This window comes from Lepus europaeus, chromosome 4 (genome assembly GCF_033115175.1).
Source record: "Lepus europaeus isolate LE1 chromosome 4, mLepTim1.pri, whole genome shotgun sequence".
Taxonomy (NCBI): domain Eukaryota; kingdom Metazoa; phylum Chordata; class Mammalia; order Lagomorpha; family Leporidae; genus Lepus; species Lepus europaeus.
In genome coordinates this window covers 145992633-146006748 of record NC_084830.1, presented here as the reverse complement: position 1 = coordinate 146006748, position 14116 = coordinate 145992633, and the positions used below count along the sequence as shown (strand labels likewise).

General features: G+C 44.4%; 1 protein-coding gene and 1 non-coding gene across 3 annotated transcripts in view; both read left to right on the top strand.

Moving 5' to 3' along the window:
- Positions 1-14116, top strand: part of HSPA4 (heat shock protein family A (Hsp70) member 4) — a 48074-nt gene that overhangs the window by 18326 nt on the left and 15632 nt on the right. For both annotated transcript variants that reach the window (XM_062189168.1, XM_062189167.1), the window contains exons 6-7: positions 764-897; positions 4873-5117. In XM_062189168.1, the coding sequence (XP_062045152.1) occupies positions 764-897; positions 4873-5117 (379 nt within the window). The remainder of the gene's footprint in view (positions 1-763; positions 898-4872; positions 5118-14116) is intronic.
- Positions 2478-2597, top strand: LOC133758972 (small nucleolar RNA SNORA26). Its single transcript, XR_009865867.1, has one exon. It is a non-coding gene; the product is annotated as a small nucleolar RNA SNORA26 (small nucleolar RNA).

Here is a 14116-nt window from a genome sequence, read left to right as displayed (position 1 = left end):
TACTTGTTTGGAAAGGAATGCACTGTATGTGGAACAGTGCTTTGGTTTACAAATGGGCCTTCTGACTGACTGACGGAGGAAAGGGATGTAAAGCAGCATCCTAGGACAGGACATGTGGGAATGTTGATGTCCAAGGGGAGACAAAACCCAGGAAGAAGTGCTTGGAAAATGGGGAAATTGGTTCCTCATAAAAGCCTAAGTAGGCCGGCGCCGCGGCTCACTAGGCTAATCCTCCGCCTTGCGGCGCCGGCACACCGGGTTCTAGTCCCGGTCGGGGCACTGATCCTGTCCCGGTTGCCCCTCTTCCAGGCCAGCTCTCTGCTATGGCCCGGGAGTGCAGTGGAGGATGGCCCAAGTGCTTGGGCCCTGCACCCCATGGGAGACCAGGAGAAGCACCTGGCTCCTGCCATCGGATCAGCGCGGTGCGCTGGCCGCAGCGCGCCTACCGCGGCGGCCATTGGAGGGTGAACCAACGGCAAAGGAAGACCTTTCTCTCTATCTCTCTCTCACTGTCCACTCTGCCTGTCAAAAATTAAAAAAAAAAAAAAAAAAAAAAAAAAGCCTAAGTAAATCTCAGCTTTTAATTCTTCGAAGTTAGTTAGTCATGAATAAATTGTACAAGGCTTATAAAGACTTGGATTCTATCTAAAACAGAACCCATGATGTAGTATCATTCACTATATATAGAATATTTTATACTTCTTGAATTTTGTTTATTACTTAGATGATACTATTATGTTGAATTTTTTTTCCTCTTGTGTAGTTGCTCTGGCATATGGAATCTATAAACAAGATCTTCCTGCCTTAGAAGAGAAACCAAGAAATGTAGTTTTTGTAGATATGGGACATTCTGCTTATCAAGTTTCTGTGTGTGCATTTAATAGAGCAAAACTGAAAGTAAGTACGGTTTGTTTTGTTTTTTTCCCAGACTCTTAACTGTATTAAACGTATAGTGACAGGTGTTTGAGAGAAAGATTAATTTGGTTGAAGAGTTTTGTAGCCATTTAACCCAGGGAGTTGATATTGTAGGGGCAGGGATTGAGGTTGTTGGCCTAGAATAATTCATCACATGTTGGTAGGCTGTGAAGCAAACTGCATAGACCTTAAAAAAAATGTTAAGATTCCTGAGTCTTAGTTTTAATCTGATGGGGAAAATAGTGCTTAACTTGGAGGCTTATTAGTGAGGAGTGTTTAAACATGTAGTCTCTTAAGTGTTTTCATGCAGGGCGGGGTGGAGTGGGGTTTGAGGGAGAATGTTACAACTCATGTGCTCTTAAATTTGAGTGTCCTGGAAGAAGGCTAGAGGGGCTGGAACTTGGATGCAAGAGAAAGGAGACTGCGTTCTAAAATCTGGAAGTGCTGGGGTGCAGGCAGTTGAGTGCACTGAGCAGTATAGAAGGTGGAAGGCAAGCGGGGGCCAGAGGGTGATCACAGCTGAGTTTGCTGGCTGGTGCTCGGTCCGCAGTAGAATGTAAGGCCAGTTCTCTGTCCCACTCTGGATGATTTTAACTCATGTTTGGTTTAATTACTTGAGTTGTATATCCAGGCTCTTGGTGCCACGGTCTAAATTGGGTTGCCCTGCCCCGAGATTGGGAATTTATCACCAAATACATGCAGGTAGTTTTGGAGGGCATTTTGAGATTAGATTTGTTCTATTTCTTTGAAAATGTACTTGGTTCTAGTTTTTATCCTACTTTGTGTCATTTCTAGGGTTTATTTTTTTAAAGATATATTGTTTGTGTATTTGAAAGGCAGAGTTAGGGAGATAGAAGGAAAGATCTTCAGTGTGCTGTTTTATTCCCCAAATGGACTCAATGCCAGAGCTGTGCCAGCCTAATCCAGCATCATGGAGCTTCTTCTGGGTTTCCCATGTGGACGACAGGAGTGCCATCCTCCAGTGATTTCCCAAACATATTAGCTAGGGGCTGGATTAGAAGTGGAGCAGCTGGGGTGCAAACCAGTGCCCATATGGGATGCCAGCATTGCAGCAGGCGGCTTAACCTGCTTCACCAGAATGTTGGCCCCTTATTTTTCCTTTTTAAAAGAAAGCAAAACTTTTAGATGATTAGCAAATAGGTTTGTGATTTTTACAGCTATAATCATGGGCCGATTGTAAATTTTCAGTGTTTATACTTTAATTATGAATAGAATTCTTTCTTTCCTTTTTCTTTTTTTTTTTAAAGATTTATTCATTTTCTTGAGATGCATAGTTAGAGTAGAAGAGACAGATGTCTTGCATCCACTGGTTCATTCCCTAAATGGCTGCAGCTGCCAGTGCTGGGCCGATCTGAACCCAGGAGCATCTTCCTGGTCTCCCATGTGGTTCAAGGGCCCAAGCACTTGGGCCATCTTCCACTGCTTTCCCTGACCATTAGCAGGGTGCTGGATCGGAAGTGGAGCAGTCAGGATATGAACCAGCTCCCATATGGGAGAATTTAGTGTGCTCTGTGTTAGAATGCTGTGTTACACCCTTTCCTGTGCCCTTTTAGAGCTGACAGTGCTTTAAGAGGCTAACACAGAAGGGGAAAGTAAGTCTCCATAAAACCCAGAGAAGAGATGGTCGTTTCTTCTTTTGGATCCTGTCTGGAGTCACAAATGCAAAAAAGAAAAGAATGAGTTTTGTTGTACACCTGCTTTGTTTTTCTCAAATGTCTTTCACTGTCAGCTGTCCCCTGTCTGTTTCCTGGCCCTTTAGATTGCTTGAAATTCAATTAGAAAAATATTCATTATAAAACTGTCTCTCAAGCTTTGGAAACACTCGTGAATAAAGCATTTATAATCTTGACACTCTTTAAACATTTTGTGTATTTTTTCTTTTTTTTTTTAATTTATTTATTTTATTTGAAAGATTTACACAGAGAGAAGGAGAGGCAGAAAGAGAGGGGTCTTTCATCTGCTGGTTCACTTCCCAATTGGCCACAGCGGCTGGAGCTGTTCCAATCCAAAGCCAGGAGCCAGGAGCTTCTTCCAGGTCTCCTGCATGGGTGCAGGGGCCCACAGACTTGGGGGCCGTCTTGTACTGCTTTCCCAGGCCATGGCAAAGAGCTGGATCAGAAGTGGAGTAGCTGGGACTCAAAGCAGCGCCCATATGGGATGCTGGCATTGCAGGCGGCGGCTTTACCTGCTACGCCACAGTGCCGGCCCCGCTTTTTTCTAATTTTTAATAAAACAAATTGGAATCACACTTGGTTCTGTGTCCTATTTTTTTCCCCCTTCTTTTTCCAGCTAACATGTCAAGAAAATTTCCCCCATGACACTTAGCATTCTTCAAAGAGATTATATTTTACTGGCTTTATTCCTTCTTTAGGGTATCATCACTTGTTTAGCCTGTCTTCTGTTTAATCCAATTAGATCTTGTTCCATTCTGCTAGATATTTGGAAAATAGATAATCTAAATTAATTAGATTTGCATGTTTAGGGATTTAGCATCTTTCAGGTAGTATACTGCATTGAGCTAGACTTTGGGCATTTAAAGATTTTGTGTAGTAACAAGATGAGAAGTATACCCAAGATATGTTGGTCTTTGGCATGCAGTTGCTGTTGGAAGTGACATTGTGGATTTTGGAAGGAAGATTTGGTTTTTTGAATTCCACATATACCATTAGTAACTTTGTGACATGTCGGCTGTCTCATTTGTCTAGTCTTGTGGTATTATCTCTGAGTTGAGGGTTACAGTGTCTTCTTCACAGTATAATTGATAATTGTAACAAGGATTAAATGAGATTGCCTGTTTTTTTTTTTTTTTTGGACAGGCAGAGTTAGACAGAGAGAGAGACAGAGAGAAAGATCTTCCTTCCGTTGGGTCACCCCCCAAATGGCTGCTACGGCCAGCGCGCTGTGCTGATCCGAAGCCAGGAGCCAGGTACTTCCTCCTGGTCTCCCATGCGGGTGCAGGGCCCAAGCACTTGGGCCAACCTCCACTGCCTTCTCAGGCCACAGCAGAGAGCTGGCCTGGAAGAGGAGCAACCGGGACAGAATCCGGCACCCTGACCGGGACTGAACCCGGAGTGCTGGCGCCGCAGGTGGAGGATTTGCCTAGTGAGCTGCGGCGCCAGCCAGTTTTTTTTTTTTTTTTTTTTTTTTTAAAGATTATTTATTTACTTCAGAGGCAGAGTTAGAGAGAAACAGAGACAGAGAGATCTTCCATCTACTGGTTCACTCCCCAGTGGCCACAATGGCAGAGCTGGGGTGCTCAGGAGCTCCTTCCGGGTCTGCTATATGGCTTCAGGGGCACAAGCCCTAGGGCCATCGTCCACTGCTTTCTCAGGCCGTAAACAGAGAGCTGACTTGGGGCCGGCGCCGTGGCTCAACAGGCTAATCCTCCGCCTTGCGGCACCGGCACACCGGGTTCTAGTCCCGGTCGGGGCACCGATCCTGTTCCGGTTGCCCCTCTTCCAGGCCAGCTCTCTGCTGTGGCCAGGGAGTGCAGTGGAGGATGGCCCAAGTGTTTGGGCTCTGCACCCCATGGGAGACCAGGAGAAGCACCTGGCTCCTGCCATCGGGTGCGCCGGCCGCAGCGCGCTACCGCGGCGGCCATTGGAGGGTGAACGAACGGCAAAGGAAGACCTTTCTCTCTGTCTCTCTCTCTCTCTCACTGTCCACTCTGCCTGTCAAAAATAAAAAAAAAAAAAAAAAAAAAAAGAGAGAGCGGACTTGGAAGAGGAGCAGGCAGGACATGAACTGGCCCCTGTATGGGATGCCAGCACTGTAGGCAGAGGCTTGATCTACTATGCCACAATTCCAGCCCTACCTGTTTCAATCTTGAAGTACTCCTTCCTCACTTTCTAAACTACTTGACAGTTAGATACGAATCATCATAAGTTTTAAAACTGAGTAATTAATTGTTGGAATAATTATGCTTTTTTTCTAAAGGTCCTGGCCACTGCATTTGACACAACACTGGGAGGCAGAAAATTTGATGAGGTGTTGGTAAATCACTTCTGTGAAGAATTTGGAAAGAAATACAAGCTAGACATAAAGTCCAAAATCCGTGCATTGTTACGACTCTCCCAGGAGTGTGAGAAACTCAAGAAATTGATGAGTGCAAATGCTTCAGACCTCCCTTTGAACATTGAATGTTTTATGAATGATGTTGATGTATCTGGAATAATGAATAGGTAACCATATCAGTATTTTGCTGTTAAGCTGAATTGTGTTTTTTCCTCCACATTACCTTAATTAGTTTATTGTTGAAATTATTGTTATGTGATAATTTCAGTTCTAAGGGTAAATATGTTAGAGACTGTCCAGGATCCTCCTTTTTTTTTTTTTAAAGCTTGAGTTTGGTTATTCTAGAATGTAGACTAGTTTTTGTTCTGATTAATTGAATATTCCAGCAGATTGCTAGTTCTTCATACATATGCATGTATTATATATGTTGTCAGTTTTTATAAAATAAGAGTGAAGTGCTTTATGTATGTGTGTGTGTATATATATATATGTGTGTGTGTGTGTGTGTATATATATATATATATATATATATATATATATATATATATATGTTTGTTTTGACAATCAGAAGGATCTTCCATTTGCTGGTTTACTCCTCACATGACTGCACTGGTCAGGGCTAGGCCAGGCTAAAGCCAGGAGCCAAGAGTTTCATCTAGGTCTGTCTCCCACACTGGTTGCAGGGGCCCATGCTTGGGCCATCTTCTTCTCACAGGTGTATTAGCAGGGAGCTGGATTGGAAGTAGAGCAACTGGTACTTAAACTGGCACCCGTATGGGATGCCAGCCTGGCAGGTAGTGGTTTTACTTGCTGTGCCACAGTATTGCCCCAGAGCAAAGTGCTTTAATGCAGAATTAAATTGAACCCTAGTCTTTTTTTTTTTCTTGAGTGGTTTAGAATCACTTGAGGGTCCCTTTTTTTACACTGCTTCTAGAATTCTGGGTAATTGACATGTCAGGACGATTCACTTTTGGAATTGCCTGGTTGGGTTTCTTGGATGATGGGAGTGAGCTGCTGTTTGTTGTGGCTGTGAACTTGCTGGTAGACTTCACACAATACTGATGGCTTTTCTAGGGAAATTTGCCTTAACTAGTTTTTAAAAATTGAGATGGTGGTGGTAGCCTTGTATCCAAATTTGTGATTGTCCTTTCCTGTCTTGAAAGCAATGACTTTTACTTTTATCAAGCAGCTTTGTGTAGTGTGTTTGTATGTGTGTGTGTGTGTGTGTGTGAGAGTGAGAGCGAGCGAGCTCACGCGCGCGCGAGCAGGGTAGTCCTGAAGTAGCTTGCATTTTGTGAGGCAGTGTGTCCGCCTGGGTGTTGTTCTTGGTGACATAGCTGCATTCTGTCTGCTAGGAACGCTTCTGTGCTCTATTTCATGGCCTCTTTATTTATTTATCTGAAAGTCAGGACTACACACAGAGGAGAGGCGGGTGAGGGGTGTCTTCCATCCGCTGGTTCACTCCCCAACTAGCTGCAATGGCCGGAGCTGTGCCAATCTGAAGCCAGGGGACAGGAGCTTCCTTCCAGTCTCCCACGTTTGTGCAGGGGCCCAAGGACCTGGGCCATCTTAGGCCACAGCAGAGAGCTGGGTCAGAAGTGGAGCAGCCAGGACTCGAAGCGGCACTGCAGGCAGCGGCTTTACCCTTTTATTTTGTATTTTATTTTATTTTTTAGTGTTACCCACTAGCAACCAGCATTCTGCTCTTTGTCTCTGGGTTTACCTGTCCTGGGTTTTTCTTAAAGGTGGACCCATGTGTTGTGTGTGTTTGGCTTCTTTTGTGTTTGGGGTCTTCGGCATGGTGTAGTGCTTTTGAAGTTCCCTTTCAGTGTAACATCTATCAGTACTTAATTGCTTTTTTGGGCAAAAAACTTCTGTTTGGATATGTACATTTACTCATTCATCAGTTGATGGACATTTGGGTGTGTTTTCACCTTTTAGCTCTTTAGGATACAAATATTTGTGAACTAATGAGTTTTGAATATCTGTTTTCAGTTCTGTCAGGGTATTTATATAGTAGGGTGGTTGCTGGCCAGTGACGACATGTTAATTTGTGTAGGCAACATCTGTTTTTCTCAGTGATTGCACCATTTTAACACCCCACAAGCAGAGTGACAGTTACTTTTCAGTTTTTTTGTTTGTGATCCCAGTGGGTTACCACTGGCTTTATGGTTATCTGTCTTCACCATTCTGATCATTGGATTCCTAAGGAACAGTGCTGGTGGCCTGTGTTCCTTCACTTCCTGTGTGTTGCACACAGCTTGTTTGCTGTGTGTGTGCTTCAAAGTGACTTAAGTTGCTGGATGGAAATCCTTGGCTCGTGTTTGCTTGAGCACCTTCAGTGGAGCCAGGCTGCAGTGCCTCTCTGTGTGATGCTGCTATCAGGTGTGCAGTGCAGGTTTGGCTTGTGCGTTATTTGTTCTTTTTGACTACCTGTTCAAATGTCTTTGGCAGACGTTTTATTTTTTTGTGAAAATTCAATAATAATATTACAGTAGTTTGATACTTGTTATTTTGATTCATTTTTTTCTATTTATGCAGTGTGCCTATTATAGTTTAATGATTTTTAAAATCTAAATAACTTCTTGAATTAATGAAGTTTTCTTGAACTTAGTTGGTTTAGTATTTGTTTCTGTGCTTTGGTTTTCTTCTTTGGTAATTCTTTTACTTTGTTACTGGACTTTTCTTAAAGTTGTCTGCTGCATTTGTCATTTTTTTCTTACCTCTCCTGACATTATCATGGTAACAAACTATTGCATACTTTCTGGTTAGTTTTCATTTCTGACATTTGTTCTTTTATTTCTAATTCTTGTTTTTTTTTAGTTCTGAATTTTTGTTCATTTCCTTTGTCATTTTTTATTCCCATAGCAAACCATGTTAAGGTGTACATACATTTCTGTGATTTTTAATATGTTTGCAAGGTAAAAGACCACTGTGTAATTCTAATAATGTGTTCTTATCACCCAAAATATAGCCTGGTACCTGCTAGCAGGCACTCTCCATTTCCCTCAGAACCTAGACTGCTGCCAGTACACTTATTGTCTTATGGGTTGGCCTGTCCTTTTACTTTTTCTTAAGTGCAATACATACTCCATGAATCTTTTCTTTTTAAAGATTTATAAGTCAGAATTAGAGACAGATCTTCCATCTGCTGGTTCTCTCCCCAGATGGCAATGGCCAAAGCTGGGACAGGCCAAAGCAAGGAACCAGAGGTTTCTTCCAGGTTTCCCACGTGGGTACAGCAGTCTAAGCACTTGGGGATCTTGCACTGCTTTCCCAGCAGGGAGCTGGATCATAAATGGAGCGGGAGGGACTCAGACTGGTGCCAATCTGGAATGCCAGCGTCACAGACAGCGGCTCACCCACCAGGCCATAGTGCTGGCCCCCTCCATGAATCTTTAGATGGAAATTGTGATTTAAGAATTTTTCTTATACTTTACTGTTCCAAAACACGTTCTTTTGTTTCTGTGAAATATACTCTTGCAGCATGGTGACAGTGTACGTTCTAAGATGTGGTAGGCGATTTATAGTTGTGTTCTTACACAAGCCCAAGAATTGGAGCCAGCTACCCACTAGGCTGTCAGGTGCCCTGTTTGTGGTCTGTTGTTGACAGAAGCATCTTCAGGCAGTGCAAAGGGCCCTGTTCACAGTGAGGTTGCACTGCTCTCTGAGGTCTGCTTGGCCGCCTCCTAGCCTCCTTTCTTTATTGTTGCTGTCTAGCTCAGTTTGGAATTTCTTACCAGTAGTTTTTTCAACATAATCCTTTTTCCCTTGAGGGAAACTTTGGATTATGCCCAGTTTGGAATTATTTCAAAGGCGGAGTTAGAGAGAGGGCGAGGCAGAGGCACATCTTCCATTCGCTGGGCCACTCCACAGTGGCCAGGACTAGGCCAGGCCGAAGCCAGGAGCTTCAGCTGGGTCTCCCTTGGAGGTGCAGGGGCCCAGGCACTTGGGCATCTTCAGCTGCTTTCCCAGGCCATTATATGCAGGGACCTGGGATGGAAGCACCCAAATGGGATGCCAGCTTTACTCACTGCGCTGCCGTGCCGTGCCATGAAGGCCTTTTGGACTCTGGTTCTGGACTGTGTAAACCCCTCTCATTGTAGTTGCTGTGTTCAGCTTGATTTAAATTTCAGTTATTCTGGAGTTTTCAGGTCTTTTTGATGTCTGATTGTTTCTTTCTATTTCCTTTGGCACAACTCATTTGAAGCAGGAATTAAAGCTGTTGGTGGCTTGTCTACTCATTTGTTTTAGGGTTTATGGGGATACTTTGTTACCTAGTTTTTGTTTTGTTTTGTTGATGTGCTTTGGTTTTGCTTTCTTAGTTGCTCTGTGTGTGTATTCAGTGGGCTTTAAAGAGATTGAAAAACTTGACCAGGCTGGGCGCTGTGGCACAGTGGGGTAAGCCACTGATTGCAGTGCTGGCATTGCAGTGCTGATCTGAGTCCCAGCTGTTTGGTTTCTGATCTCAGCTCCCTGCTAATGGGCTTGGGAAGGGAGCAGATGATGGCCCAGATACTTGGATCTCTGCTCCCTACGTGGGAGACCTGGATGAAGTTCCTGGCTCCTGGTTCAGACAGTAGATTTCAGAAAAAAGAAGAAATGGCTAGCATAGTGGTACAGGTAGGTGAGCTGCTGCCTGCGATGCCAGCATCCTGTTTGGGCACTGGTACGAGTCTGAGTCCCTGCTGCTCTACTTCTGTCCCAGTTCCCTGCTAATGTACGTGGGAAAGCAGTGGAGGATGACCCACGTGCTTGGGTCCCTGCCACCCATGTGGGTGACCCAGATAAAGCTCCATGTTCCTGGCTTTAGGCAGGGCCAGATCTGCATTGGCTGCTTGTGGCCTTTTGGGAGGTGAACCAACAGATGGTAGAACTGTGTCTCTTCAGGTCTCTCAGTTACTCTGCCTTTCAAATAACTAAATAAAACAATCTTTTTTTTTTTTTTTTCTTTATCCTTATACTGACTTGTAACTGGAATATATAAAGAACTATTACAACTTAGTAATAAGCCAACCCAATTAAAAAATGGGCAAAGATCTGAGTTGACATTTCTCTAAAGTAGATATGCAAATTGCCAGTATATACAAGGAGATGTTCAAATGCCATTAGCCATTAAAGATGTACAAATGAAAACCAATGTGAGGGGCCAGTGCTGTGGCTTAGTGAGTAAAGCTGTGGGTGCCAGTTCGAGTCCTGGCTCCTTCACTTCCGATCCAGCTCTCTGCTATGGCCTGGGAAAGCAGTAGAAGATGGCCCAAGTCCTTGGACCCCTGCACCTGCATGGGAAGATATAGAGGAAGCTCCTGGCTCCTGGCTTCGGATCAGCACAGCTCTGGCTATTGTGGCCATTTAGGGAGTGAACCTGCAGGTGGAAGACCTCACTTTCTGTCTGTCTGCCTCTCTGTAACTCTTCCTTTCGAATTAAAAAAACACAAACAATATGAGATACTACTTTACATCTACTAGGATTGTGCTTGTTGGAAGAGAGAATACACATTAGAGGGAATATGGACTAGGGCAGCCATCTAGGGGAAGTCTGTCGGTTTCTTTGCTTGTTGTATCACATCTCTGCTTCTCTATCTGTCCTACATACCCATCAGTTATATGTTTTCTGACGTAATTCAAAGTACATCGCAGATGTCTATGTACTTACCTCTTTTCAAAATACTGTTTTATGTATTAATCAGAATTCAGGTTTTTTTTTTTTTTTTTTTAATTTTTTTTTTTTTTTTTTTTTTTTTGACAGGCAGAGTGGACAGTGAGAGAGAGACAGAGAGAAAGGTCTTCCTTTTGCCGTTGGTTCACCCTCCAATGGCCGCCGCGGTAGCGCGCTGCGGCCGGCGCACCGCGCTGTTCCGATGGCAGGAGCCAGGTGCTTCTCCTGCTCTCCCATGGGGTGCAGAGCCCAAAGACTTGGGCCATCCTCCACTGCACTCCCTGGCCACAGCAGAGAGCTGGCCTGGAAGAGGGGCAACCGAGACAGGATCGGTGCCCCGACCGGGACTAGAACCCGGTGTGCCGGCACCGCAAGGCGGAGGATTAGTCTGTTGAGCCACGGCGCTGGCCTTTTTTTTTTTTTTTTTTTTAAAGTTTGCTTATTTGAATGATAGAGTTATGGGGAGAGAGCACACTGGTTCACTCCCCAGATGGCTGCAGTGGCCAAGGCTGGGCCACAGAGAAGCCAGAAGCCAGGAGAGCTTCCTGGTCTCCCATGTGGGTATAGGGGCCCAAGCACTTGCTATGTTTTCTGCTGCTTTTTCAAGCACATTAGCAGTGAGCTAGATCGGAATTGGAATAGCCTGGGCTTGAAGTGGTTCTCAAATGGGATGCTGTTGTGGCAGATGACGGCTTTACCATAGTGCTGACCCCAGGAATTCAATGTCTTATGGTTACTTTTGTGTTATTTTTACATAATGGTTAGTTGAATTTTTTTTAAAGATTTATTTATTTATTTGAAAGTCAGAGTTATACAGAGAGAGAAGGGGAAAGAGAGAGAGGTTGGTCTTCCATCTGCTGGTTCACTCCCCAACTGACCACAACCCCCAACTGACCACAACGGCAGGAGTTGGGATGATCCAAAGCAAGGAGCGGTAGTTTCCTCTAGATCTTCCCATGTGGTTATGGGGGCCCAAGGGCTTGGACCATCTTCCACTGCTTTCCCAGGTCGTAGCAGAGAGCTGAATTGGAAGTGGAACAGCCGGGACTTGAGCCAACACCCATATGGAATGGCAGCACTGCAGGCAGTGGCTTTACCTGCTGTGCCACAGCATAGGCCCTGGTTACACAGAGAGAGGAGAGGCAGAGAGAGTGAGGGGTATTCCATCCACTGGTTCATTCCCCAGATGGCTGCAATGGCCAGAGCTGCGCTTATCTGAAGCCAGGAGCTTCTTCTGGGTCTCCCGTGCAGGTGCAGGGACCCAAAGACTTGGACCATCTTCTGCTGCTATCCCAGGACATAGCAGAGAGCAGGATCAGAAGTGGAGCAGCAGGGTCTCGAACCTGCGCCCATATGGGATGTCGTGCTTCAGGCCAGGACGTTAATCCGCTGCGCCACAGTGCTGGCCCCTCAGTTAGTTGAATTTTAAAGTGTTTCATTTGTGGAGTTTAGGTAAACATATCTTTATGTTTTTTAAAGACTTATTTTCGTGAAAGAGTAACAACAGAGGGAAGAGTTGGAGAGACTTTTGACTGGCTGGTTCACTCCTCTGAATGCTTGCCAAACCAAAGCTAGACCAAGCTGAAGCTAGGAGTGAGGATCTCCATCCAGGTCTCCCAGGTAGATGGCAGGGCCCAAACACTTGGACCATCATTGGTTGTCTTGCAAATTTATTAGCAGGAAACTAGGTTGGAAGCTCATAGTAGCCTGGGTTCAGACCAGGCAGTCTGGTGTGGAGTGCCTGGAGTCCCAAGTGGTGGCTTAACCTGCTGCCTCACAGCAGCCAGCTCCCTTATTTTGAAACATCATTATCTGGGAGAGTTTCCCGCAGCCTTCATTTCCAGGGTTGACCACTGATATAATTTTGTACTTTTTGTGCTGTAGATTAAATTTGCCTATTCTACAACTACTTAGAAATGGAATCAGAACCTTTTATGTGAGATTTCTTTTACTCAGCATAAACTTTTGTTAAGTAGTTGTGTGCATCCTCCTCCATTCCTTTGTTTGCTGACTAGGTACCCTTGCAAGCTCACCCTTGAAGAATACTGGCTTGCTTTAGTGATTTGCTGTTGAGAATGAGTTGCCATTTTAATCTTCAAACATGAAAGAGTTCAAGTTGTTACACATTCTCATCAGTATTCATATCAGTAATCTTTAATTTTTGTCATTCTAGTGTGTATATTTTATACGTGTATTATTTTTTAGGTTTCATTTGTAAAAACCACTTAGTTTTTTTCTTTTTTATTTGAAATATTACTTATGGAAGGCATAGAGAAGTACCTCATCTGCTGGTTTACTCCTTACTCCCAGAGTTCCCAGCAGCTGGGTTCAGCCCATTCCAATCCAGTCTAGGTCTCCTCCTTGAATTCTAAGGACCCAGGTGTGTGGAGCATCACTTGCTGCCTTTCACGATGTGCATTAGCAGGAACCTGTAATCAGGAGCAGAAGTAGAACTCAGACCTGGGCGCTTAGATACAGAATGTGAGTGCCCCACGCTGTGTTATCTCCTGCTCCGAACACTCGGACCAGTTCCTTTTCCTTTTCTATTTTTTTAAAAAAAGATTTATTTATTTATTTTAAAGTCAGAGTTTCACAGGGAAGGAGAGGCAGAGACAGAGAGGTCTTCCATCTGCTTTTTATTCCCGCAATGGCTGGAGCTGGGCTGATCCGAAACCAGGAGCTTCTTCTGGGTCTCCCACATGGGTGCAGGGCCCCAAGGACTTGGGGGCATCTTGTCCTGCTTTCTCAGGCCATAGTAAAGAGCTGGATTGGCAGTGGAACAGACCAGACTGAAACTGTCACCTCTATGGGATGTCAGCACTGCAGGCAGCGGCTTTACCCGCTACACCACGGTGCTGGGCACCCCCTTCCCCTAGTTCTTCTGACGAATGTAATCCAGTGATTTTTAGGATAGTCACAAAACTGCGTAACCATCACAGCATTTTCCTTACCCCATATTAAAGTCCTCAATGAACTATCAAGTTTTTCAAACATAAGGAATAGGGAGCAAGTTTTGTGGCGTAGCAGGTTAAGCTGCTGCCTGCAATGCCGGCATCCTGTATGGGCACTGGTTCAAGCTGGGACCTTTTGGGTAGAGAACCAGTGCATGGAAGTTCTTTGCCGCCCACTTCCTGACCCCCAACTTGGCCTTTCAAATAAATTTTAAAAATCTTCTTTTTTAAAAAAAGGTAAAGTAGACCTCTAAATCGATGTTGCTTAGTGAATGAAGACAGTGTGAAATGTGCATATACCATGTAATTGCAGCTATGATATTCTGGAACAAGCAAGACTGGAGACGGAAAAAGGACCAGAGATTGCCAAGGGTTTATAGAGAGGTAGGGATGAATGGCTGGAACAAGGGAGTTTTAGGGCAGTGAAACTACCCTGTTGGATACTGATATGGTGGATCCTTATGAATTTGTCAAAACCCTTAAAAACTTTACCCATATTGGTTCATTAATTTGTAACATGTACCACACTAAACATTTATTTGTTTATTTGAACATT